The sequence below is a fragment of the Malus sylvestris genome, chromosome 13, assembly GCF_916048215.2.
Source record: "Malus sylvestris chromosome 13, drMalSylv7.2, whole genome shotgun sequence".
NCBI lineage: Eukaryota > Viridiplantae > Streptophyta > Magnoliopsida > Rosales > Rosaceae > Malus > Malus sylvestris.
This window is the reverse complement of record NC_062272.1, coordinates 34,451,784-34,479,648: the sequence shown is the minus strand read 5'-3', so window position 1 is coordinate 34,479,648 and position 27,865 is coordinate 34,451,784. Positions and strand designations below refer to the sequence as shown.

General features: G+C 37.0%; 1 protein-coding gene across 1 annotated transcript; it reads right to left on the bottom strand.

Annotated features, from left to right (window-relative positions):
- Nucleotides 1-6,879: 6,879 nt before the first annotated feature.
- LOC126597195 (uncharacterized) lies at nucleotides 6,880-27,062 on the bottom strand. Its single transcript, XM_050263963.1, has 2 exons — nucleotides 26,861-27,062; nucleotides 6,880-7,307 (listed from the first exon to the last, which is right to left on the bottom strand). Exons 1-2 carry the CDS (start codon nucleotides 26,916-26,918, stop codon nucleotides 6,901-6,903), a joined length of 465 nt encoding a protein of 154 aa, XP_050119920.1. The 5' UTR covers nucleotides 26,919-27,062; the 3' UTR covers nucleotides 6,880-6,900.
- Nucleotides 27,063-27,865: the final 803 nt, after the last annotated feature.

The following is a 27,865-nucleotide window of genomic DNA, read 5'->3' as shown; positions in this document are numbered from 1 at the left end:
AACGCCTATTTGCTCGAACCCGCCAAGTTGAATCATTAGCGGCTGAAGTGATAAGTCTCAAACAGGAAATCAGAAGGCTCAAGCATGAGAATAAACAGTTGCACAGGCTCGCACATGACTATGCTACAAACATGAAGAGGAAGCTCGACCAGCTGCAAGAATCTGATGGTCAGATTTTACTTGATCATCAAAGGTTTGTGGATTTGTTCCACAGGCATTTATTACCTTCGTCTTTTATGGCTGTACCGCGTAATGAAGCTCCAAATGATCAACCTTCGGTGCCTCCTCCTTTTGGGGTTCTGCCTAGTACTGAGGCTCCGAATAATCACTCTCTAGTGCCTCCTCTTTCTGGGGCTCTGCCGACTGCTGAGACTTCTCCTGAGAAACCTTTGTGAATGCTCCCTCTTGTGTGTTTATTTTGATTCATGTATATGTACATATTTGTAACTTATCGGAGATATCAATAAAGAAGCTTTGCTTCATTTCAACGTATTGTGTTAAATACACCAAGGCCTTCTTCACTTAGTTCATTGAAATTTTCCTTTTGTTGAAGCTTTGTGAGTGAAGCATGTAGATTGAGGTAGTGCTCCCTTAATTTCCCGAATAAGGAAAACTTCTCGTTTGGAGACTTGAAAAATCCAAGTCACTGAGTGGTCATGAGACTTCCGAGTATCAAGGTGCAGTAGCATATAGTAGGAGTCCCCCAAGTCTCCGGTCGAGGGAGTTGATGAATGAGGCATTTCCTTTCTAAGTGGTAGCCCAAAACTCCTTCTTCATATATATTTGTTATGAAAGTTGTTAGGCCCAAAGAAGAGAAGGCCTAGGCAATTTTTTTTTTTGAATTTTCGAATTTTTGAATTTTTGAATTTTTGAATTTTTGAATTTTCGAATTTCCAAAAAAAAAAATTAAATATATATATATATGTATATATTTTAAAGCTTTGTAGGTGAAGCTTTGGTGTTGAAACTTGGTAGGTGAACCTTTGAGGTTGAAGCTTTGTTGGGCACCATGAATTGATTTTGCTTCACACAATCTTGATCAAGATAGTGTGAAGCTTTTGTAGGTGAAGCTTTTGTGTTGAAGTTTTGTAGGTGAAGCTTTTGTGGGTCAAGCTTTTGTAAGTGAAGCTTTTGTAAGTGAAGCTTTTGTGGGTCAAGCTTTTATGGGTGAAGCTTTTGTGGGTGAAGCTTTGTTGGGCACCATGAATTGATTTTGCTTCACACTATCTTGATCAAGATAGTGTGAAGCTTTTGTGTTGAAGTTTTGTAGTTGAATCTTTTGTGGGTGAAGCTTGTGTGGGTCAAGTTTTTGTGGGTGAAGTTTTTATGGGTCAAGCTTTTGTAGGTGAAGCTTTTGTGGGTCAAGCTTTTATGGGTCAAGCTTTTATGGGTCAAGCTTTTGTGGGTGAAGCTTTTGTGGGTGAAGCTTTTGTAGGTTAAGCTTTGTTGGGCACCATGAATTGACTTTGCTTCACATTATCTTGATCAAGATAGTGTGAAGCTTTTGAGAATTTGTAGTTGTCCTCCATTGATGAAGCTTTTCTTAGTGAAGCTTTGGAGTTGAAGCTTTGTAGGTGAAGCTTTGGAGTTGAAGCTTTTGTTGGTGAAGCTTTTGTTGGGTACCATGAATTGATTTTGCTTCACACTATCTTGATCAAGATAGTGTGAAGCTTTTGAGAATTTGTAGTTGTCCTCCATTGATGAAGCTTTTGTTGGTGAAGCTTTGGAGTTGAAGCTTTGTAGGTGAAGCTTTGGAGTTGAAGCTTTTGTTGGTGAAGCTTTTGTTGGGTACCATGAATTGATTTTGCTTCACACTCTCTCTTGATCAAGATAGTGTGACGTTTTTGAGAATTTGTAGTTGTCCTACATTGATGAAGCTTTTGTTGGTGAAGCTTTGGAGTTGAAGCTTTTGTTGGTGAAGCTTTGATGGGTGAAGCTTTTGTTGGGTACCATGAATTGATTTTGCTTCACACTATCTTGATCAATATAGTGTGAAGCTTTTGAGAATTTGTAGTTATCCTCCATTGATGAAATTTTTGTTGTTGAAGCTTTTGAGTTGAAGCTTTCGTTGAATTTCCCTTTTTTTTTTTTTTTTGGGAAACTAGAAATTTGAAAATGTGGGAGAGACAACATATACAAATTTTGCTTCCACACTGTTGAGCAAGAGATTGTGATGCAAGCCACACCTTGTAGTAGTCGAAGGTTTGGATGAACCATATAAATTGAATTTGCTTCGAACAGTCTTGAATTTGCTTCGAAGGTTTGAGAATTGTAGTTGCCCTCCATTGATGAAGATTTTATTGGGACCATAAATTGGTTTTGCTTCACACTGTCTTGATCAAGAGTGTGTGAAGCTTTTGAGAATTGTGGTTGAACTCCTTTGATGAAGCTTTTGTTGGCACCATAAATTGGTTTTGCTTCACACTGTCTTGATCAAGAGTGTGTGAAGCTTTTGAGAATTGTGGTTACCTTCCATTGATGAAGCTCTTGTTGGCACCATAAATTGGTTTTGCTTCACATTGTCTTGATCAAGAATGTGTGAAGCTTTTGAGAATTATGGTTGCCCTCCATTGATGAAGCTCTTGTTGGCACCATAAATTGGTTTTGCTTCACACTGTCTTGATCAAGAGTGTGAAGCTTTTGAGAATTGTGGTTGCCCTCCGTTGACCCTCCATTGAAGAAGCTCTTGTTGGCACCATAAATTGGGTTTGCTTCACACTGTCTTGATCAAGAGTGTGTGAAGCTTTTCAGAATTGTGGTTGCCTTCTATCGATGAAGCTCTTGTTGGCACCATAAATTGGTTTTGCTTCACACTGTCTTGATCAAGAGTGTGTGATGCTTTTGAGAATTGTGGTTGAACTCCTTTGATGAAGCTCTTGTTGTCACCATAAATTGGTTTTGCTTCACACTGTTTTGATTAAGAGTGTGTGAAGCTTTCTACGAGTTGTAGTGTTTGCATTATTACAGAGGGGAAATGTTTGAAGCAGATGCAAGAGAGCTGAATAGCTTGATCTTCGTATGCCATGCACTGAAGTTGCTGTTGGCTTACAATAAGACTTTGTTGGTGACTATAACTCTTGTTGGGCATAAGTGCTCCCCTAGTTGAGTTGTCAAGCTTGAGGGTTTTTGATTATTTGTGAATGCTAGGAGTTCACATGTACAAGTTGTACCACTTGTCTTCTGGTAGGTGGAATGAATGGTGAGTTGCTTTCATCAGTTGGTTGGTGGTACAAAGGTGAGTTCCTTCTTCCCCTGGTTGGTGGCATGAATGGCAAGTTGCCAAATGATATTAGAGTACGGCTTGTACATTTCATCACCTGGTTGGTGGCATGAAGTACAGGTTGTACATTTCATCACCTGGTTGGTGGCATAAAGATGCGTTCCTTCCTCACCTGGTTGGTGGCCTGAGTGGCAAGTTGCCAAATGATATTAAAGTTCGGGTTGTACATTTCATCACCTGGTAGGTGGCATGAAGGAGAGTACGGGTTGTACATTTCATCACCTGGTTGGTAGCATGAATGGCAAGTTGCCAAATCATATTTGGTGCGAAATATTCTAACACACAAATTAAAACCCTATAATTGTAGTATATGTAAGTAGGGATTGTTCTAGTCGGGGATTAGAAGGGATGCTAATCAACACAAATAATACTAAAAAACACTAAACTAGACTCTATAGACTCAAAACTAACTTCAAACACTCAAAACAGCAACAAACAATCAAAAGACTCAATTCTAGACCTAACAAGTGATTTTGACGAAAATAGAACTTGACTCAAAAGACTAAAAGAAAACAAGTTTTGACTCTAAAAACAAGACTTAAGGAAAAGGGATTTTGTTTTGACGAATTTAAACTTTAAAACAGAAACTTGTAAAACAAACTCAAAAGACATGAAATTGGGTGAATTAAGATGGTGAAAGGCTAGTTAGAGGGTGCTTCTCCACACATGACATATGCAACATAAACCAATTCCCAGTATTGTTCCTTTAAACCATGAATGACAACACCCCAAGTTAACCGTGAATTGCACTAATTAACCCTCAGATTTTCCTAAAGTTATTGAATTGGATGATTGCATACGACAACCCAAAGTATTCCCCACAAGTTCCCCACATGAATTGCATAATAGAGATACAAGCAAAGATCATTAAGTTCATTAAGTTCTATGAAAATCATAAGCATTGACGAGGCACTTGTTACTATGAATTGCATGAAACTTATGCCAAGAATTTACTTAACACGATTGTGACTAGCAACCTTTACTACTTGTGAATATAAGTTCATAACGATTAGGTGAAACTCCCTTATACTCTAGCATCAAATTCATGCATGCAAATTAAGTGTCGACCCTCAATTAACATACACAAACAAGTTTTAATAACCCAGATAAGCAAATCACATTCAAGACTCAAGAAACAATAACCGGATATAATCAATTCATATAAAACATATAATCATGGCTTTGAATTCACCTCCAACTATAAAGAAATTAGTTCCTCATGTTCGCAAATAAACAAAGATAACTTAAATTAAACGTTAAAAACAAAGATAGAATACACCTAGAAACGCTCCAACAATCCAACTTCTTGAATGGCAAGCACGGCTCCAAGTTTCTTCCTTCTTCTCCTTCCTTAGCTGCTGCACAATGAGGGATTTATGGTGAATGGTGTAGTGAATTGTGGTAGAGGGTGGTGGATTAATTGCTGCACAAAGGTTTGTATTTATAGGGAGAAAAGGTACAGCAAAAAGGGTTGAATTAGGGCTCCAAATTAGCAAAGAACAAGGACAATTCTCATCAGATTCCAAGGATGAAAAGGAGTAGGAAATTCGTCAGATTTCTAGGGGAGGGGATAAGGCTTCTAGAATCATATTTTTATGTGTCCAAATCTGAAAAGAACTCCCCCTTGCAGCTGGAATTAAGGTAGGATAAGATTAGGATTCGATAATACTAGATTAGGAAAGGATAAGATAAGATAAGGTTTGTTTGGATAAGATAAGGTTGGATAAGGTTTAAGATAATGTTTCTTCTTTTGAGCTAAGTTCTTATCTTCTTTGTCTTGGATTTATTTTCTTCATCTTCTCAGCACATTCCTAGCCTATTGAACTTCAAATTCGTCCATCCATCTTGCTCCATTCATAAGCTATCCATTTGGTGCCCAAAACTGCCTCAAAATGCTTCAAATTGCACTTTCTTGCTAACTTTGTCATTTGGACCTACAAACACACGAAAATAGCTTAAAACACTATAATAAACACAAACAAACTATGAAAATGCAAGAAAACAAGCTAACTAAGTCGCATAAATATGCTCCAATCAAATTCCCCCACACTTAGCTTTTGCTAGTCCTCGAGCAAAACGAAACAAACAAAACAAATAAAACATAACCTAGACCTTCCAACGTTTGCCTCAGGGATTTCCAATGAAACATGACACATTAAAAATCACTACTCACGTAGATTTTAGTCATCCCTACCCTTGAGCGCATACTTAATCATAGTCATCACTCACTAGCTCACATTTAATCAATTAAAACAATGTTTTTGAATGTAGTAACATGCCTTAGAGAATTCCCTTAATTCCTCACCGGTTATACACTTTATTTTCACACAGATTTTTTGACTACACTCCCTATACTAGGTATATGTGAGATGATTGATGTAAACATGAAAACTAACACTCACATATGTTATAATCAAAGAAAGCATTTTCTAGAATAATTAATGCATGTATATGATCTCATGAACGGAATGTCACTACATAAACGCGAGAACCAGGGATACCATATGCTCATACCAATCCCAAACTCCACATATTGAAACACATAACACCCAAGATAGAAGTCATAGGGTTGTAACGAGGCTAAGGGTATTGGCTTACAAAGAAAGGTAAGGGTAAACAAACGTTCTTAAAGCAATAGTGAGCAAAGTAATGATTTTGACACTTAGAATTCACTTTTGACTGCAAAAATCCACTTTAAACACAAAGGGAAAGTTCATGCAACACTTAGGGTCAAATTCAAGCTTTTTGGACCCTTTCGTCAACAACCAACACTTTAGAGCTCTTTTTCACATATTTTTCAACTCTTCTTCATTCTTTTCTTTTTTTTCTTTCTATTTTCCATGAATTTTTTTTCTTTTTCTTTTCTACCCGTGCCTCATTTAAGACTTTGGCACACACACACACACAAAAATCTCTTCCCCCACACTTGTTTTTCTGCAATATGTTTGATCAAAAGGAATTCCCTCTAAGTCATGCTTCACTATCCTTTAAGAACAAGGGTATGGGTAGTCCTAATCTAGGTTAGGTAAGGATAATGTGGCTAACAAAGAAAATAGGGCTGATCATAGGAGTGAGCGGCTCGGGAGGGGAGTGAGGAATAGTTGCGTAGCGTTGACACTTATCACACGAGCGAGATATTCTGATGACATCTTGGTGAGTGTTGGCCAGTAATATCCTTGGCAAAAAGCCTTGTGTGCTAGGGATCGAGATCCAGCATGATCTCCGCAAACTCCTTCATGTATTTCTCGAAGGACAGTTTCCGCCTCTGCGGGCGTAAGGCATCTTAGGTATGGTAGGTTAAAACCCCGCTTGTAGAGTTGGTCATTAATGATCAAGTAACGGGTAGCCTTGTATCGAATCTGCTTAGCTTAGACTTTGTCATTTGGAAGGGTGCCATGAGCAAGAAATCCATAAATCGGGGTAATCCAACTATCTCCTTGTTGTAAGTTGCACACTTCCGCAGTCATGGTGCTTGGTGCTGCCAACAATTCGACCTGAATTTTTCTCCCAATCTTGTCTTCCACCGCTGAGGCGAGGTGAGCCAAAGCATCTGCATGACTGTTTGCCACTCGAGGAATTTAGGTGATCTGGTAGTGGAAGTGCTTGAGCAACAATTGTGTTTATGCCAGATATGCTGCCATTGAGCTATCCTTAGCGTCAAAGTTGTTGGTGACCTGGTTAACCACCAATTGGGAATCACTGAAGATATCAATTCGTTTAACCCCAAGGTGTTTGGCCAAACGTAAGCCTGCTAGGAGGGCTTCATATTCAGCCTCATTGCTCGACGCCTTGAATTTGAAATGAAGAGCATACTCCATCGCCACTTTGTCAAGGGTCGTAAGGACTAGTCCTGCTCTATAACCCTGTTGGTTGGACCAGCCATCAACATATAGACTCCATGCTGGGGCTGTTGGTTCTATTTTCTGAGCTTCCGAGGGTAATGAAACCACTTCTTTAGGCGTAGAAACAATGTCAACAGGATATGTGAAGTCGGCGATGAAGTCTGCTACTGCTTGGCCCTTCTCAGCTGGCTTTTGTGTTGGAAATGCACCCTAAAACCAATCATGTGATGATACTTTACGGACATTTCACATGTTAAACTAATCTAGTTTAATATCAAGGGCAAAGATTATTGTTTTAAGCCGTCTCATATAAATGTTATATGCTTAAACGATAAGTCCAAGGAATATGTAATTAGGAGAATGTAATTTAAACAAGTTAGATTTATGAGACCATTCTCTTTTGTATACATATCCTAAACGTTCCTGATCATAGGATTGCCAATTGGGCATTGACAATCCGTTAAGATCAGTACGTGATGTGTCTTCTCTCATGGAGAGTGACTGGTCTCGAGTCATTGGTGTGATTGACGCCAATACAAGCATGTAGGTGCTCAATAGGGAATGAGTCCACTGAACACGATCAACGAGGAGTTCTTATACTCATGTCACATGAGAACTCATGGTTGGGATAATGCAAAGTAGTCATTTGACCTGAGGCATCATAGTTGTCTTGTGGTTAAGTCCTTGATCTTTGATTGTGTCAAAGTCACTCCATCAGAGGGTGTCTGATCGGATCATATTTATATATATTTTTACTTCGAATTCACTCGTCTTTTCTTAGTTAGTTCCTTATATTTTTGAACTATTTACGTATTTTTGTGTTTATAGGATTTGTTATGCAAAGAAAATAAAAATAGAACAAGTGAAATTTTATGTAATAAATTCGTCAAAACTGTCTGTGGAGATCAGCTTTTAAATAAAATTAAAAAGAAAAAAATAAATAAATAATAATCATGATTTATGTTTTGTAAAAGAAATGAAAGAAGACTCATGGCAGACACGGAATGGTGGAGAAAAGAGAATAAGCATATCTTATTATTTTCTTTGTTAGGTGGACAATATCAGTAAAGCTCTTCACAGTTGTGGGTATCAAATGCGTGGATTCGAGACCATGTATAATGGTCACATGGGCAGGCGGCTCAGCACTATGATATTCCTTGGCCCCACATACTACCAGAGACTGAAGCATATTGTCGACGATAAGATCCATTCACGTGGAGGGGGTCCAGGGGAGATCCTCACAAGGCAGCCAGCTGAGGGACGATCTCGTAAATGTGGTCTACGCTTCGGGGAAAATAAAAGGCTGCCTTTGGGCAGCATGAAAGGGGAGAGACTGCAACGGGATAGAGAAAAGAAGGAAAGACAAGGGCTGCCCTTGGCAGCGTGAGAGAGAGGCGCAGAGTGTGGGAGGCGGAAAGAATAAAATAAAAAAGAAAGCTGCCTTGCAGCACAGCGCCAGGCAGGACAGAGGGAAAGAAGGCGAGAGGAGAGGAACGCGGAGAGAGGATCAGTAGCACAGCAGAAATAGAAGGACAGGGAGGTCAGAAGTTAGGGGGGGCAGCACAGAAAACTGCAAGCAGAAGGCAGAGACACGTGCAGCAGAGGAAACTGTGCGGAGAGAACAGGGAGAAAAACAGAAGGAGCAAAGCTGTCCTCTCTCTCGGTTAAATCTTTCCAAACTTATATTTTATTTCTGTTTTAATAATGTGTAACTAAATTTATTTTGGCTAGAGGTTAATTCAAAGCCATGAATATGTTTGTAATATGAATTGATTACCTTCAGTTGTGATTTCTGAGTTGTGATTTAATTTGCTTAACTGCTTGATTGATAGCTTATTTTTGTATGTCGATTAAGAATGCATACTTAATTTACATGCATGAATTTGATGCTAGAATATAAGTGAATTTCACCTAATCGTTATGAACTTATATTCACAAGTAGTGAAGGTTGTTATCCACAATCGTGTTAAGTGAATTCTAGGCTGGATTAACATGCGTATTCCATAGTTATGAATGCCTAGTCAATGTTTATGATTTCCGTTGAACTTAATGATCTTTGTTGAATGTCTCTATCATGCGTATTCCATAGTTAGGGACTTTGATGAGGAATAATTTGGTTGTAATGCGTATTCCATTCAATCCAATGAATCTAGGGAAATCTAAGAGTTAATTTAAGCGGACCTAATTAACTTGGAACATTGTCATTCACAATTTATTGAAAGAACAACTGAAAATCAATTTAGGTTGCATATGTGTCATGTGTGGAGAAGAACCCTCTAGCTAGTCCGTTACCTATCCTTTCACCTTAATTCATGCTTTTGTCAATTCTGTAATTTATTTAAATTTAATTTACTTCTCGTCAAAACCAAACCCCCCCCCCCATTATTAAATTATATTATTTAGTTAGTTTTCATTGTTGTTAGTCTTTTAATTCAATTTCCGTCCATTTCAGTTCCTAGTGTCTAATTTGATTGTTTTCATTATTTTGAGTCATTCTAAGTGTGTTTCGAGTTATTAGAGTTTTTAGCCTAGTTTTGTGTCCTTGAGTCTTGTTTAATATTTTTAAATTAATTTAGAATAGATTAGCAATCCCTCCTAATCCCCGGCAACGATACCCTACTTACATCTATACTACAATTGTCAAAAAGAGGGTTTAATTTGTGTGTCAAGTAATTCTCACATCAGTGTCCACGGCATAGTTGGGGTTAAGCCACTTAGCCATGGAGGCAAGTGAATGCACAACAAGGGATCTCTAACCTTCAAACCGTTTGAAGGAGAATACTCTATGATATGATTAAGAATCTCTGGCCAGAGTATGAATGAGATTTAGGAAGTCATTCCAAATCACATTCAAGGTAATCATATAAGTAAATGAATCACATTGGATAGTAGACATGAATAAACTATCAATCAAAACAATGTGGTCAAGAGTATTGTATTAGAGAAAGACCGTATTGCATTGTAATCCTAAACTGAATAGGTTCTCCACCTCTTCTGATTAGCTTGGGTAACCATGACATACTGCTAGGTGTCACTCATGGTTTGTGGAAGCCCTAAACGTATATAATCACTAAAGGGAGAATTGAAAGTAAGTTTCAATTCACAATCGATTTGAAAGAGTTCTAATCGCCCACTGCCTCGCTAAAAGGAACCTAATGGATTGTACACCATGTAAGGTAAAGATTGAAGAAACAACTGAGATGACTAAGAATAATTAAATGGTTTAATTATTTATGGTAAGGATTAATTAATATGTTAATTAATCAAACGAATAAAGTTCGTTAAAAGACCTAGGGTTAGTTTTGGGCCTTAAGGCCCAATGGGCTTCGAATGTCAAGCCCATTGACTTAAGTTGTATGACAACTTAATGACTAAATATTCACAAAGGCCCAAACAACCCAATAACACCCTATGGCCGGCCATATTGATAATGGAGTGGGTTTTGGACTTATTACAAGTTTGCCACTCCAATGAAGGTAGGTATAAATATGACTTTATAGCCTTTTCTTCATTAGGGTTTCTTTTGGGAGAAAAAAGATGAGAACAAAAGCTCTCTTTGCTCTCTAAGAGGCCGGCCACCCTAGAGGAACATAGCTAGCAATCTTACTTCCTCTAGGTCACTCATTTCTTCATCAATCCTTCCTTGGTGTGGAGACTTAGAGGTTCTCAACTTTGAGAACTTGGAGAAACCAATTCTTCCATCCAAATCCATGGAGCAAAGAAGCAAGGAATGAAGGCCCTATCTCTTGGGTGATTATCCTTTGCTTATGCAAAGAGGAATCAACAAAGGTATAAATTTCTCAACTCACTTTGTTTTGAGTTGAGTCTTGGTTGACCTAACTACTAGGCTTTGAATTTCATGGGTAATGTTTTGTTTTGAGTGCATAAAAGCATGATTCCGCCTTTAATTTGTTAATTGCATGCTATAGATGTTGCTCAAATGAACATGTTTTTCACAAAATTTCCTTCAAGTGGTATCAGAGCCTAGGTCTAGTAGTTGGTGAATCCTTTTAGGTTTTGTATTTTCATAGTTTATGATTTGAATGTTGTAATTGTTACAAGCTTTATTCTTGCTTCTTTGAATGTAAATTTTGCTAGAAAATTTGCCAGCTCAAATGTTGTAGATGTAGTTCATATGAGCATGAATTTTGGAGCTAAAATTTGGTGCCATGTTTTTGGAGATTTTCGGCCAAATCCAAAGGGTGATTTTTTGGGTTCATGTTTGTCTTATTAAAAGTGTTTTAAGGTGACTTTTGGAACCCCTAAGTACCCTAGGATGTTAACCCCATTTTGAGTAGTGAAAATTTGAGTTTTATTGAGTGAAAATGTTAATGAACTCTTATGGGTTTTCATGGATGTTCTTCATTGTTCTTGAGGTTCTTACCAAGAACAAAAAGTTTGGTGTTTTGATTCAAAGTTTTGGTTAATTTCATAAAGTCTTTGTTTTGTGTTGGTTGGTGTGACTTTTCTATCAACATGACATTTAATTAATTAAAAGGTGATTTAAATGTTGATAAGAGTGTTTGAATTTATGTACATAATTGAATTTTTTCTTACACACATGTTTCCCACCAACCAATTTTCACTTGCATGGCTTTATGACTTTGTTGAAAAATTTTCAAAATTTTATGGCTTCACACTACTCCCAAACCGGCCACCCTACAGGTGGGGTAGTTTTGGGGCTTTTATGTAATTACATAAAGTTTTAATACTTTTGTGTATTTGTAGTTTGACCCAAAAATTTACGTTTCTTACGTAAAGGCCCAAAATCACTAAAGAACAAATTGTTTTGTTCCTTTAATGAAGTTTTTGAATTTGTTGAAATTTTTGGGTTCTAGTTGTAATTACATGAAGTAGTGGACTTTTGTGTTTTTACAAAGTGACCCCAAAAGTTTATGTTTTGCAATATAGCCCAAAAAGTTGAGGTTATTGCATTTCGGCCAAAATTAGGTTGAGAACAAAATGGTTTTTTCTCTTTAAATGAGAATTGGATTTTCATTTCATTTAGCTCCATTTAAATCAATTCTATGGATACAAAAACCAAATGACAATGTTGCGTTCAAGTTTAATTAGTTAAAGCGTTAATTAATTAAAGAAAGGGTGATTATGAACCTAAGCCTACGATAATTGAGCTTTGTGAAAGGCCGTCTCAAATTTGTTTGAACCATGGGAACGTGTAGATTAGATTTTGGTTGTAATTTGATATGATCAAATGTTGTAAAAGAGCATAAGCTCTTCTTTACTTTAAAGTAATTTGTTTTGATCAAATGTTGTAAAAGAGCATAAGCTCTTCTTTACTTTGAAGTACTCCTTTTCTTGTTTTGTTTGATATGCATGAAATTGGAGTAGTTGGGTCCAACGCCCAATAAGAAAACACGCCTTAATGTGATTAAACGCGTAACTAAAATCAATCACCATCCCTAGACCGAGATTCAACACTAGGCTCGTGTTGGATCTAATCAAAGGTTCATAGTCATCCTAAGGCCCTAAGGCAACTATATAGTGTTGGAAATATGCCCTGAAAGTCAATCTTTGAAAGAAACCTTTCAGGACAATAAATGGATGTATAGATGACTCTTATACATCAAATGGCAAAGATACTATTTAGGACTATCTCTATAAACGATATATGTCCTAAATAATGAATCCATGGACAATGGATCGATGGAAGAAGTAATCTAATGATGTTAGACTACAGAGACCTTCTTCACATAACCATCATGTCCAAAAAGGGTTCCTGGTCATATGGTTGTCAGAGGGACACTGACAATGCAAAGACCAGTACATACTATGTCCCCTTCAATTGGAAGGATGGAAAGTCTCATCCCATTCGTGTAGTGACACTAAGACAGGTATGTAGGTGCTCATTAAGGGAATGAGTTCACTGAACATAATCGAACGAGAGTACTTGCATGGAGGTCTACTCACATGTCAAGCAAGTAACTCTAATGGTTGGAATAATGTAAGTAGTCCTTTGACCTGAGGCATCGTAGTTGTCTTGTGGTTAGGTCCTTGATCTTTGATCATGTCAAAGTCACTCCATTCGCGGGTGTCCACGGCATAGTTGGGGTTAAGCCACTTAGCCATGGAGGCAAGTAAATGCGCAACAAGGGATCTCTAATCCTTGTTATGAGAGGAAGAATACGCTAAGATATGATTCGGGAATCTTCGGCCGAAGTATCGAGCGTAATAAAGGAAAGCGTTCCTATACGACTCAATTGAATCATATAACATGGAATAATCACATTAGGGGTTTGACATAATATATCCATACCCTAATAATGTGATTGAGAGTATTGTATTAGAGAAGGATCGAATTACATTGTAATTCCAACTGAATAGGTTCTCCGAACAAATTCTACATTAGCTTGGGTAGCCATGATATATGGTTAGATGTCACTCATGGCTTGTGAGTTCTTCTAGATGATTAAATGTAGTCGTGAAAGAAGAAGGTGAATTAAAAGTAAGTTTTAATTCACTAAGTGATTGGAATAAATATAATCAATTGGATTGGTGCCAATCACCTCACTGTCTTGCTAATTAGAACCTAAAATGATTGTACACCGATACACTCTTGTAGTAAGTAACTAATGGATGATGGAAATAATTAATTGGATTAATTAAGTGTTGTGATTAATTAGAAAGTCTAAAGAAATCATAAAATCGATAAAAGATCGTTTTGGGCTTAAAGAAAAGTTCGGGTTAATATGGGCCCATTAAGCCCAAACCCATTGGGCTTTTATTTAAGCATAGGATGACTTGAAATAATAAAAGCCCAAAGCCCAAACAACACTAAAGGGGGCCGGCCAAATAAAGGGAAAGGGAGAGAGAGAGGAAGTCAAGTGGTTGACTTGTTTCTTTGTATTATAAAAGGAACTTTATAGAGAAAAATTCATTAGGGTTTTGTGTGTTGTTTTTCACAAAAGGAAGAAAACATCTCTCTCTCTAAAACCACACAAGGCCGGCCACCATAAGGGAGATTTAGCTAATCATCTTCTCTCCCTTTTGGTTATTCCTCCATCCATCTCACTACACTAGTGGGTGTGGATCTTTAGAGGTCTTCTACTTTGGAGACTAAAGGAGAACCAAGGAGCACTCATTCTAACAAAGTGGAGGAGGCAAGGAGGGAGGCTAGGCTCAAGGAGTTCAAGGAACAAAGGGCTTGGAGGTGGTCCATCCTTGGTCTAAAGTCTAGATCAAGAGGTATAAAACTAAACCTACACTTTGTTCTTCACCAAAAATGTTTTGATGCATCTTATATAAACCTTTGCATCTTGAAGGGGATTTGCATGACTATAGCTTTGATATTATGTGATAACATGCTTCCGTTGCTTTCGTATATAAATTTTGAATTGTATATGCATGCTAGTCACTAGAAATCCCACATAAATCTCATATTATCCCTTCAAGTGGTATCAGAGCCAAAGGTTTATATTTGATGTGTCCTTTTGGATTTTATGCATATGGGTTTTAATTTTATGTTTGACATATTATTTCTTCATTCAAAGTATGTTTATCTTTTATTTTTCAAATGTTGAAAAATGTGTATCAAGAGTTGAAAAAGATATGCATGCAAAAAGTGTTTTGGATGCATGAATGAAAGATTGAGTTTTGGAACAAAATTTGGGGCTAAAGTTCCATAGGGGAGGGCACGGTTTTGGGGTGGTTTTTTGGCTTGTGTTTGTGTTTTATTGTAAGCCACTCACACATCCTTTTAAAGCTAGAAAGTAGAGATCTTGTCACTTTTGCTTTTGGGTTTGAAACATCACCAAGAATATACAAATCTTGAAATTATGTTCATGGTTTTGTTCTTGGTGTTCATGGTTTTGGTTTTGGTGAAAATGGTTTTATTTGATGTTTAAATAATGTTTTATGGTTTTGGATGATATACATACCATCCATAGCCTTCCCAAAAATTTAATTAAACCTAGACTTGACTAGGTGAATTTCCATCACCCTTTTCTTAAAGTCCTTAAACCTTAAGTCAAGTGACAAGTAAAATTTGGAATTTTTTCTACTTTGTATTGATTCAATGCAATGTGTAAGAAACCTCCCATCCTCCTTAATGTGGCCGGCCTCCCTAGTGGATTTATCCACTTGTGGGGCTATTTTGTAATCTTTGAAAAGTTGATAATTACTTTCAAGTATTTACGGTTTGACCTCTAACTTTTTGTATTTGCATTTAGGCCCCTACTAACTAGAAAGTTAAAATATTTGATTTTAATTTTGTTAGTTGTTTAAACTCATAATAATATTATGCCCATATGCACTAAATCTAAATGTTTATGTTGCATTCCATATGATTATTTAATGTGATTAAGTAGTTAGAAAAATGGGTGACTATGGACTTATGCCTTAAACGATAATTGAGCTATGAGATAAGGCGCTCAACTCAAATTGTTCGAACCTTGGGAATGTGTTTTAATTACTGTTTCAATTGGACCTTGTCACGTTGGACATTAATCTATCTCTCCCTCTTAGTATGTGTAATTTGTAGGAATTTGAACAAATCGGTTTGTAATTCTTATTACTTCTTAATCTCTTTTAGTTAGTTAATTCCCTCTAGTGCTAGACTAGAGTTTCTTTAACTATTGGTAAGGAGACATAACTAAAAGAGGGTTTTGACATGAGATTAAAGATTAAATGGGTCCAACGCCCTAATTAGCAATGAATGATCGTCTTTCATTTCTAATGGCTCAATGAAAATGTTTTAATTGGATTGAAAAACACGTAATTAAATTGACACAACCTCCCCGAGTTCTTATTCAACAATGTTGGCTCATTGTTGCAATAACCTAATAAGTCCATGGTCATCCAAGAGCCTAAGATAACCATAAAGTCCAAATTCAAAGGAATGCAAAAACCGTAGTAGTAGTAGTTACTTCCAATATTTGAAAAATTCGTTTTTGATATTGATTTGTTTTTTCTTAAAACAAATAGTGGGAGTATCATACGCTACTAAACTATAATGAATACAATTAGTAGTTATATATATCTCCAATATTTTGAAAAATGTTTTGATATTGATTTGTTTTATGAAAACGAATAGTGGGGATATCATATGCTACTAATTTCATTAACTTTGGACTAGTAGTTATAATAGGACACAATTTATTTGAATGTGATTAAATAAATAAAATTGATGAGACCTTAAAATCCTTCAACCAACATACAATATTAAGTTGAAAGCGTAAGAGTGCTTTGAACACTTTTTCGTGGCCTTCCACCGTGGTAGGCTCCAATCGTTTATGACTTGTACACCGCCTTCACCCTATCATGGGGGAGTGCAAAGTGCATGCTTATACTCAGGAGGAGTTTATTTAAAACATTTGATGAGGTGAAGGTAGGCAACGAGTGTGGCCAATATCGTATCATCGTGAGGTCATACTTGGACCCCTATCTAAACCAGCATGGTGGGAAAGAACTTAACTAAAAAAAATGGTGCCAATATCGTATCATCGTGAGACATTGTTTTCTAGAGGCAAAAAAGATGGGTAATCACAAGAGGTTGTTGTGAATGGGTAAGTGTACCCTCTCATTATTATTTTTGCTAGCCAATATCGTATCATTGTGAGGTGGGCTTGGTAATAGTGAGCCTCCCATAACCCGCTAGGAGCTTTCATTGAAATCTCCCGGATTCCATCTTGAGGGATATGGAATTTGCCAAAAATGGTGGGTGGTGTCATTCGGTTTAAAGACCCGAATCGTCATGTTTTTGGGGATTTTCGGCCAAATCCAAAGGGTGATTTTTTGGGTTCATGTTTGTCTTATTAAAAGTGTTTTAAGGTGACTTTTGGAACCCCTAAGTACCCTAGGATGTTAACCCCATTTTGAGTAGTGAAAATTTGAGTTTTATTGCTTGAAAACATTCATGGAGCTCTTATGGGTTTTCATGGATGTTCTTCATTGTTCTTGATGTTCTTACCAAGAACAAAAAGGTTTGGTGTTTTGATTCAAAGTTTTGGTTGATTTCATAAAGTCTTTGTTTTGTGTTGGTTGGTGTGACTTATCTATCAACAAAACATTTATTTGAAAAGGTGATGGAAATGTTGATAGAGTGTTTGAATTAATGTACACGATTATTTTTTTTTTCTTACACACCTATATCACACCAACCCATTTCCACTTGCATGGCTTTATGACTTGTTGAAAAAATTTCAAAATTTTATGGCTTCACTACTCCAAAACCGGCCACTCCCTCAATGGGAGTACTTTTGGGCCTTTTATGCAATTACATAAAGTTTTGATACTTTTGTGTATTTTGTAGTTTGACCCAAATGTTTACGTATTTACGTAAAGGCCCAAAATCATTAAAGGACAAATTGTTTTGTTCCTTTAATGAAGTTTTTAAATTTGTTGAAATTTTTGGGTTCTAGTTGTAATTACATGAAGTAGTGGACTTTTGTGTTTTTACAAAATTAGCTCAAAAGTTTAAGTTTTGCAACATAGCCCAAAAAGTTGAGGTTATTGCATTTTGGCCCAAATTAGGTTGAGAACAAAATGGTTTTGTCTCTTTAAATGAGAATTGGATTTTCATTTCATTTAGCTCCATTTAAATCAATTCTATGGATACAAAAACTAAATGACAATGTTGCATTCAAAGTTTAATTAGTTAAAGCGTTAATTAATTAAAGGATGATTATGAACCTAAGCCTACGATAATTGAGCTATGTGAAAGGCCGTTTCAAATTTGTTTGAACCATGGGAATGTGTAGATTAGATTTTGGTTGTAATTTGATTTGATCAAATGTTGTAAAAGAGCATAAGCTCTTCTTTACTTTAAAGTAATTTGTATTATTCAAATGTTGTAAAAGAGCATAAGCTCTTCTTTACTTTGAAGTACTCATTTTCTTGTTTTATTTGATATGCATGAAATTGGAGTAGTTGGGTCCAACGCCCAATAGGAGAAACACGCCTTAATATGATTAAATGCGTAACTAAAATCAATCACCATCCCTAGACCGAGATTCAACACTAGGCTCGTGTTGGATCTAATCAAAGGTTCATAGTCATCCTAAGGCCCTAAGGCAACTATATAGTCCATCAATGAATGCAAACCTTATGTTAGTAGTACCATATACTCTTGCTTTAAAAACCGTTTTACAAGCTTAGTGGGAGTATTATATACTACTAAGTCAATCACATGGACCAATAGTTGTAATAGGACCAAATTGTTTTAATAAGATTAAAATGTATATTTATATGTGATGAGACCTAAAACCCTCAACCAAACCATTATTAAGTTGATAAGCGTGAGAGTGCTTTGAACACTCTTTCGTGGCCTTCCACCGTGGTAGGCTCCGATCATTTGTGACTCGTACACCGACTTCACCCTATCATGGGGGAGTACAAAGGGCGTGCTTACACTCAGGATGAATCCTATAAGCATACATGATGTTGTGAAGGTAGGCAACGAGAATGATCAACATCATATCATTGTGAGGTTGTTCTTGAACCCCTACCCGAACTTGCATGGTGGGAATGACTTAACTAAGTGCAATGGAGCCAACATCATATCATTGTGAGGCTTCATTCTCTAGAGGCCAAATAAGATGGGTACTTGCAAGAGATGCAAATGAGTAAGTGTACTCTCTCATTATTATTGGTGCTAGCCAACATCATATCATTGTGAGGTGGGCTTGGTAATGATGAGTCTCCCATACCCTACTAAGAGTTTCCTCCAAAACTCTCGAATTCCGATGAGGGATATGGAATTTGCCAAAAATAGTGGGTGGTGCTATTTGATTTAAAGACCCGAATCAAATGGCTTAAAATCAATCAATTTATATTCGTTATGTACCAATATATTTGCAAACGCTATCCAAAACTTGACAAAGAAAAGCCGAATGCTTTAGTTTCCGGACTTGGTACCACCATCCCAAAGATTGTCTTAAATGGATTGTATATGTACTAAGTAGTCTAATCCTCACAATCTTCCTATTGATAATGTATCATTGGAAGAAGATGTTAGATAAGTCTATCATAAAGAGGACAACACTTTTAATGTCATAGTTCTTCACTTACAAATTGTTGTATGAAGAAATAAGAGTTGCTTTGAACAACCCTTAGCTAATGCAAACACTAGTGCTTATTTCTTTGTTAAATGAACAAAGAACTTGAGAAGAAAGCACAAGGGCATGGACACTTTATGTGCCATGATTCTTCACTTACAAATTGTTGTATGAAGAAATGAGAGTTGCCTTGAACAACTCTTGAAAGTTTGTAATTATGTCTAGAACATAATGGTTGGTTGACAAAAATAGTCCATCAACATGGACTTATGATGATTTTGAATCATTGAATGTTGAAGTGTTAAACCACTTCTAGAAACGGAAACTAGGCAAGGACTTCACCTTTGTGTCCCTATCCAAATGGTTCACTAAGTTTATTGTAAACTATATAGTGAACAATAACCACACACTCTCCAAATCGTTTGATGTGTATAACATAATTGAAATAAGTTTCAAGAGAGATAGTGGGAGTTTAGAGACCATGACTATTGTAGTCAAAGGAGCAGTCAAATGAAGAAAGCGAAATAAACTCCAAGGGAACAAACTTTCTTTATGAAAGGATGGACATTGGAAGGGGTATTTGCAAAAAATGTCTTGCAAGTGTCAAGAACACACCTTTCGAAGGTGTTGTAAAATGTTCTTGAAAAGTTCAAAACAGTTGGTTCTTTTACTTGAATGCTTGATTCTGTATTAGTAACTATGTTTTGCAATCGTTGTAAAAGTGTGGCTAATAAGAAGTAGAAGATTAATGAGAGAAGAGAAAGTACTTCACATTCGGAAAGTGAATCAAATGTAGATCTCTGCGAAAGCAGATGGTACTTACTTCCTCATATGAACTACCAAAGAAATTGGAAAAACCAAAGATTGTCTTTACATTCCAATTTTAAGGAACTTAATTCCATCACTATAAGGGATGGATGAATGTTTTGTTTGACAAAACATTGTTCTTTATTAATGAATGATTAGATTATTGTAATCTAATTGATTGTCTCTATAGTAGAGATGATGTGGTAGTGTGAACTGTTTAGAATATAACGATGCTTAAAACCCAAAAGGTTGCAAGGTGGTGATTAATCTCAACTGAGTTGTGATACCTCTAAAACATAAATTATGAGTTGGTCATAGATGGATGCTTTGGATCGTTAGATCCGGATCCAATGCCTTCTTGTTAAAATTGTATAGAGGCAAAATGTTTGAATCTTTATTCTTTTGGAAAGGAAGAAAGAATCACAAAGTTGTTGAGGTTAATTCACTTACATGTTAGTGGCACTTGTCCACAACATAATACTACTCATGTCGTATGACATTCACCGAAGATCGCTCTCGGTTGGACTATCATTTATTTTGAATAAACACAAGTCCGAATACTTTGCAAAAGGTTTCAAAGAATTCAATAAATGTAAGTTGATGAGTAAGATGTCTAAAGTATTTACCTCTTTAGATTTGATCCAAGGGAAGGTAACACTTTAGAACAATTTCCTTGAAAGATATCAAGGAAAGAAGCATCATATGATAATGGATTTCTCCATTAAGAGAAGAACGAACTAGAATAAGATTTAGTAAGTTGGATGTTATCAATTACCCATATATAGGATATATACTTCTAAAACAGTATGATTGTCAATTAGAAGATCTACCATAATTTTCATGACTCCATAGGATGTAGTTGGAAAGAAAGACAAATCTTAATCATGTTAAGATTTGGGGTTGTGTGCTAATAAGCAATATTTGTTTAAAAATTATCTTGTGGGTATCCTTAAATTAACATTTGGATATCACTTCTATAAACCAACTAACAAATGTTGTTTGTTGGGTAGTTCATTGTATTCCTACACTAGGATTTGCCTAAGATAGGGCAAATGAACGAGGGATAGAACTCAAAGAATGGGTTCTTTCAGAAACAAGATAGTGATCAACAAATATAACAACCTAGTTCCTATACCACAAGCTCCAAGGTAGTCGAGAAGGATTTATAAACTGTCTCAGTTGATTGGTTTGAACTTTATGACTATGTCATAGAGTTGCACCTCTTAATTCGAAATAAATAAGAATGAAAATCCTTATGACTACATTGAGTGTATATACGATATATAATCAAGGAAATGGTAAAGTACCATTTGACCCGAAATAATGAAACCTCCATAGCTAATTGGTAGCTTAAGGTGACTACAATTAAAGAGATTGGTTGACTTGGAAGAAACCATCTTTGACGTAGTCTTGGTTTCAATTAATTCGAAGATTGCTGGCTACAACTAAATGGTGATTCAATGTTTGGACATAATTTGGGTTTCTGAAACCATTATTAAGATAGTCTTGATAATATATGTCTAAAACTATGAATCACAAGACATGTAAGTTGTAGAGATCCATCCATCATGGATCTTAGCAAGCTAGTGGGAGCTATAAACGTCTTATGAGAGAAAGATCAAATCGTTTGATTTCTCATAAAGATGTAAATGAATCTTTTGTTTACTAGGTTTACAAAAGATTAGTGGGAGTTAATCATGTTCCTAAATTTGAATATATATATATATACAAATATATGATATATTAGTTTTGGAAATGAAAAAGAATACTTCTTCGTTAAAGTTATGACTTTAAACATTCTATAACGATAGAATGTATATGGGAGACATAGTCTATAAACTTGGGATGTAAATCTATAATGATAGATTTCAAGATATAATTGGATTATATCAATCCCTAATAATAGACAAAAGATGCTAGGAAGTTTCTCATATGATGATAAACTTCAATCAGAAGAACAACTCTAGTAAGACTAGGAGGTAGCTCTTCTCAAAGGGAACGTACCCTTTGACTCCCAAAGAAATAATGCGTAAATAGAATCCTTTATGCATACGCAAAAAAGTGATTTACGTATTTCATATTGTATGAAAACATTGATATGAGTTGTACCTAGAACGGTACAAGACGATATCAGTGCAAGCCTAGGATCAGAACCATGGCAACTGTCAAGTGAGTCCTTAAGTATTTAAGAAATACTAAAGGATAGATTCCTCAAAGAATGAGGAAGAATAAGAGTAACGTAATGGAAGCGTAAATGTATTAGATTATGAATCTAATCCATCATTGGATGTTTCTTCATTATGAATGAAGAGATAATCATATATCTCCTTATTATGACTAAAAGAGATATTTGGATGGAAACATTAAAAGTAATGACTTTAGTGTGTTCCATTGTGAATGCAAAATATATTGCCATATAGAAGCTTACAACAATGTTGTTTGGATGGGAAAGTTCATTTATGAACTCTCTATTCGGTTCCAACCAGAAAGTGTCTCTAGTGTACCGACACTACGACATTAATGGGGCGATAGCTCAAGCCAGGGAATCAAGGTCTCATCACGATCTGAACTCGAATGAGAGACTGAACCACATGATTGAGAATCATGTATAATGGTGACGTCGTTATTCTCAAGGTTGCTTCTATGGATAACATATAGATATCCATTGTCTAGGCCCACTACTCAACCATTTTTGAAATGACTACAGAAGAGGTATCATCACTGATGACCAAGCTGATTGGCTCTAGTGCAAGTGGGAGATTGTTAGAAATGTGCCCTAAAACCAATCATATGATGATACTTTACGGACATTTCACATGTTAAACTAATCTAGTTTAATATCAAGGGCATACATTATTGTTTTAAGCCGTCTCATATAAGTGTTATATGCTTAAACGATAAGTCCAAGGAATATGTAATTAAAAGAATGTAATTTAAACAAGTTAGATTAATGAGACCATTCTCTTTCGTATACATATCCTAAACGTTCCTGATCATAGGATTGCCAATTGGGCATTGACAATCCGTTAAGATCAGTACATGCTATGTGTTCTCTTAGAGAGAGTGACTAGTCTCGAGTCATTGGTGTGATTGACACCAAGACAAGCTTGTAGGTGCTCAATAACGAATGAGTCCACTGAACACGATCAACGAGGAGTTCTCATACTCATGTCACATGAGAACTCATGGTTGGGATAATGCAAAGTAGTCCTTTGACCTGTGGCATCATAGTTGTCTTATGGTTAAGTCCTTGATCTTTGACTATGTCAAAGTCACTCCATTCGAGGATGTCCACGGCATAGTTGGGGTTAAGCCACTTTGGCATGGAGGCAAGTGAATGCGCAACAAGGGATCTCTAACCTTCAAACCGTTTGAGGGAGAATACTCAATGATATGATTAAGAATCTCTGGCCAGAGTATGAATGAGATTTAGGAAGTCATTCCAAATCCCATTCAAGGTAATCATATAAGTAAATGAATCACATTGGATAGTAGACATGAATAAACTATCAAACCAAACAATGTGGTCAAGAGTATTGTATTAGAGAAAGACCGTACTGCATTGTAATCGTAAACTGAATAGGTTCTCCACCTCTTCTGATTAGCTTGGGTAACCATGACATACTGCTAGGTGTCACTCATGGTTTGTGGAAGCCCGAAACGTGTATAATCACTAAAGGGAGAATTGAAAGTAAGTTTCAATTCACAATCGATTTGAAAGAGTTCTAATCGCCCACTGCCTCGCTAAAAGGAACCTAATGGATCGTACACCGTATAAGGTAGAGATTGAAAAAACAAAGGAGATGAATAAGGATAATTAAATGGTTTAATTATTTATGGCAAGGATTAATTAATATGTTAATTAATCAAACGAATAAAGTTCGTTAAAAGACCACGGGTTAGTTTTGGGCCTCAAGGCCCAATGGGCTTTGAACGTCAAGCCCATTGACTTAAGTTGTATGACAACTTAAGGACAAATAATTCACAAAGGCCTAAAAAGCCCAATGAAACCCTATGGCCGGCCATATTGATAAAGGAGTGGGTTTTGGACTTAATTACAAGTTTGCCACTCCAATGAATATAGGTATAAATATGACTTTATAGCCAAAATTCATTTAGGGTTTTCTTTTGGAGAAAAGATGAGAACACAAGCTCTCTTTTCTCTCTAAGAGGCCGGCCACCCTAGAGGAATTTAGGTAGCAATCTTACTTCCTCTAGGTCACTCATTTCTTCATCAATCTTTCCTTGGTGTGGAGACTTAGAGGTTTTCAACTTTGAGAACTTGGAGAAACCAATTCTTCCATCCAAATCCATGGAGATAAGAAGCAAGGAATGAAGGCCCTATCTCTTGGGTAATTATCCTTTGCTTATACAAAGAGGAATCAACAAGGGTATAAATTTCTCAACTCACTTTGTTTTGAGTTGAGTCTTGGTTCACCTAACTACTAGGCTTTGAATTTCATGGGTAATGTTTTGTTTTGAGTGCATGCAAGCATGATTCCACCTTTAATTGTTAATTGCATGCTATATAGATGTTGCTCAAATGAACATGTTTTTCACAAAATTTCCTTCAAAAGTCACTCCATCAGAGGGTGTCCACGGCATAGTTGGGGTTAAGCCACTTAGCCATGGAGGCAATTGAATGCGCAACAAGGGATCTCTAACCTTCAAATCGTTTGAAGGAGAATACTCTATGATATGATTAAGAATCTCTAGCCAGAGTATGTATGAGATTTAGGAAGTCATTCCAAATCACATTCAAGGTATTCATATAAGTAAATGAATCACTTTGGATAGTAGACATGAATAAACTATCAATCCAAACAATGTGGTCAAGAGTATTATATTAGAGAAAGACCGTATTGCATTGTAATCCTAAACTGAATAGGTTCTCCACCTCTTCTGATTAGCTTGGGTAACCATGACATACTGCTAGGTGTCACTCATGGTTTGTGGAAGCCCTAAACGTGTATAATCACTAAAGGGAGAATTGAAAGTAAGTTTTAATTCACAATCGATTTGAAAGAGTTCTAATCGCCCACTGCCTCGCTAAAAGGAACCTAATGGATCGTACAACGTGTAAGGTAAAGATTGAAGAAACAACGGAGATGAGTAAGAATAATTAAATGGTTTAATTATTTATGGCAAGGATTAATTAATATGTTAATTAATCAAACGAATAAAGTTCGTTAAAAGACCTAGGGTTAGTTTTGGGCCTTAAGGCCCAATGGGCTTCGAACGTCAAGCCCATTGACTTAAGTTGTATGACAACTTAATGACTAAATATTCACAAAGGCCCAAACAACCCAATAACACCCTATGGCCGGCCATATTGATAATGGAGTGGGTTTTGGACCTATTACAAGTTTGCCACTCCAATGAAGGTAGGTATAAATATGACTTTATAGCCTTTTCTTCATTAGGGTTTCTTTTGGCAGAAAAAAGATGAGAACAAAAGCTCTCTTTGCTCTCTAAGAGGCCGGCCACCCTAGAGGAACATAGCTAGCAATCTTACTTCCTCTAGGTCACTCATTTCTTCATCAATCCTTCCTTGGTGTGGAGACTTAGAGGTTCTCAACTTTGAGAACTTGGAGAAACCAATTCTTCCATCCAAATCCATGGAGCAAAGAAGCAAGGAATGAAGGCCCTATCTCTTGGGTGATTATCCTTTGCCTATGCAAAGAGGAATCAACAAAGGTATAAATTTCTCAACTCACTTTGTTTTGAGTTGAGTCTTGGTTGACCTAACTACTAGGCTTTGAATTTCATGGGTAATGTTTTGTTTTGAGTGCATAAAAGCATGATTCCGCCTTTAATTTATTAATTGCATGCTATAGATGTTGCTCAAATGAACATGTTTTTCACAAAATTTCCTTCATTTCATTGGTAGGAGATGTCAAACTCACCTAATGCTATCGCCCATTTGATCATTCACCCGAAAATGTCAGGACTTTGGAGTATCTGTCGAAGAGGATGATTGGTAAGCACGATGATGGAGTGTGCTTGGAAGTAAGGGCGAAGTTTTCGAGTAGACATGACCAATGCTAGAGCCAATTTCTCAATGTTGGAGTATCGTGTCTCCGCATCTTGTAAGGCCTTGCTAGTGTAGTAGACAGGCCGTTCGACATTACCATCCTTTTGAATGAGAACATAACTTATTGCTGAAGCTGATACCGACACATAGATAATGAGAGTGTCACCAAGCTCAGGTTTGGAGAGCAAAAGGGCTTTACTCATGTAGTCTTTGAGGTTTTTTAATGCCTCAGCACATTCATTAGTCCATGTAATATACTTCTTACTTCCCTTAAGTGCTTTGAAAAACGAAGCACATATGTCGGTGGCCTTAGAAATGAACCTAGTTAAGGCTGCCACTTTGCCAGTAAGGCTTTGGATGTCGTTTTTTAATGTCGAGGATTGCTTTGATCTTCTAGGGATTAGCCTCAATGGCTCATTGGCTTATCATGAAGCCTAAGAATTTGCCAAAGCCTACGCCGAAGGCACATTTGTTGGGGTTTAACCTCATTCGATACCTTTTCAGAATGGTGAAAGTTTCAGATAGGTTGGTGATGTGTTGGTTAGCATGTTTGCTCTTGACTAACATATCATCAACATAAACTTCCATACTCTTCCCAATCTGTTCGGTGAACATTAAATTGACCAGTCTCTGATAAGTCTCTCCTGCATTCTTTAGGTCGAAGGGCATGACTTTATAGCAATATAGTCCCCTGTCAGTAATGAAAGCTGTGTTTTCTTGGTCCGGAGGGTTCATGAGGATTTGGTTGTATCCTAAGTAAGCATCCATGAAGCTCAGGAGTTCACACCCTGCTATAGAGTCTATAAGTCTGTCTATGAGAGGAAGAGGAAAGCTATCGTTCGGGCATCCTTTGTTTAGGTCGGCGTAATTGACACACATTCTCCACGAGACCTTTTGGAGCAGGAGACTTTCCTTGGTCGGATTCTTCTTAACAAGGACAACATTTACTACCCACGTTGGATAATTGACTTCGCGGACGAAACCTATGCCTTTGAGTTTTTCAACTTCTGCCTTCATTGCCTCGTACCATTTAGCGTCATAAGATCTTCGCTTCTGTCTCACTGGCTTGGTCTTGGGGTTAATACTTAAGCGATGAGAGATTATATCGAGAGAGATGCCTGGCATGTCCTCGTATGACCAAGTGAAGACCTCAGTGTTCTCTTACAAAAAAGAGATCAATGCCAACCGAATGGGTGGTGAGAAGGTGGTACCAATCTTCACTATGCGATCCGGATAATCTTTTGAGATAGAGACCTTCTCCAACTCTTCAGTGGGTTGTGCTTGCTAGGTGAAAGAGTCATCTCGAGGATCGTCGAGTTGACTGTTGCCACCATGAAGATCCAAGTTGGCTTCATCTGGGCTGGTCTTTATGACTTGGTCATGTATAGAAAGGGCTTCCATAGGCACAGGCAGGTGTTGTTGCTTGACCGAAGTGTTGTAACATGATCGTGCACTAAGTTGATCTCCTCTGATGTAACCATTGCCATAGGGGGTTGGAAATTTCATCAACAACATATGTGTGGATACCATGGCCTTGAGATCATTGATGCCTGTGCGTCTGAAGATAACATTGTATGTCGTTGGTCAATCAACCACCAGGAAGTTAGTGGTAATGGTAGCTGTGTAAGGGCATGTACCAATGGTGAAAGGTAAGTGTATGCTCCCCCAAGGTTGCACGATATCACCGGAGAAGCTTATCAGAGGGGAAATCGAGCGGTCAAGCAAGTGTTCAGCTACATTAAGTGCCCTAAAAGCTTCAGCAAACATGATATTGACCAAAGCCCCCGTGTCTACCAGGATTCTTCGTACTTCAAAGTTGGCTATGTGAGCTTCCACGATCAATGGGTCATTATGAGGGTAGATGATACCTTTTTCTTCCTCAAGGTAGAAA

Excerpts from the sequence above, each read along its gene's own strand:
- LOC126597195 (XM_050263963.1), bottom strand. The coding sequence starts at position 26,918 with ATGTTGTCCTTGTTAAGAAGAATCCGACCAAGGAAAGTCTCCTGCTCC. Across the intron at positions 7,308-26,860 it reads CTCCTGCTCCAAAAGGTCTC|CTGAGAAGGGCCAAGCAGTA; the intron begins GTGGAGAATGTG and ends CACAAAAGCCAG.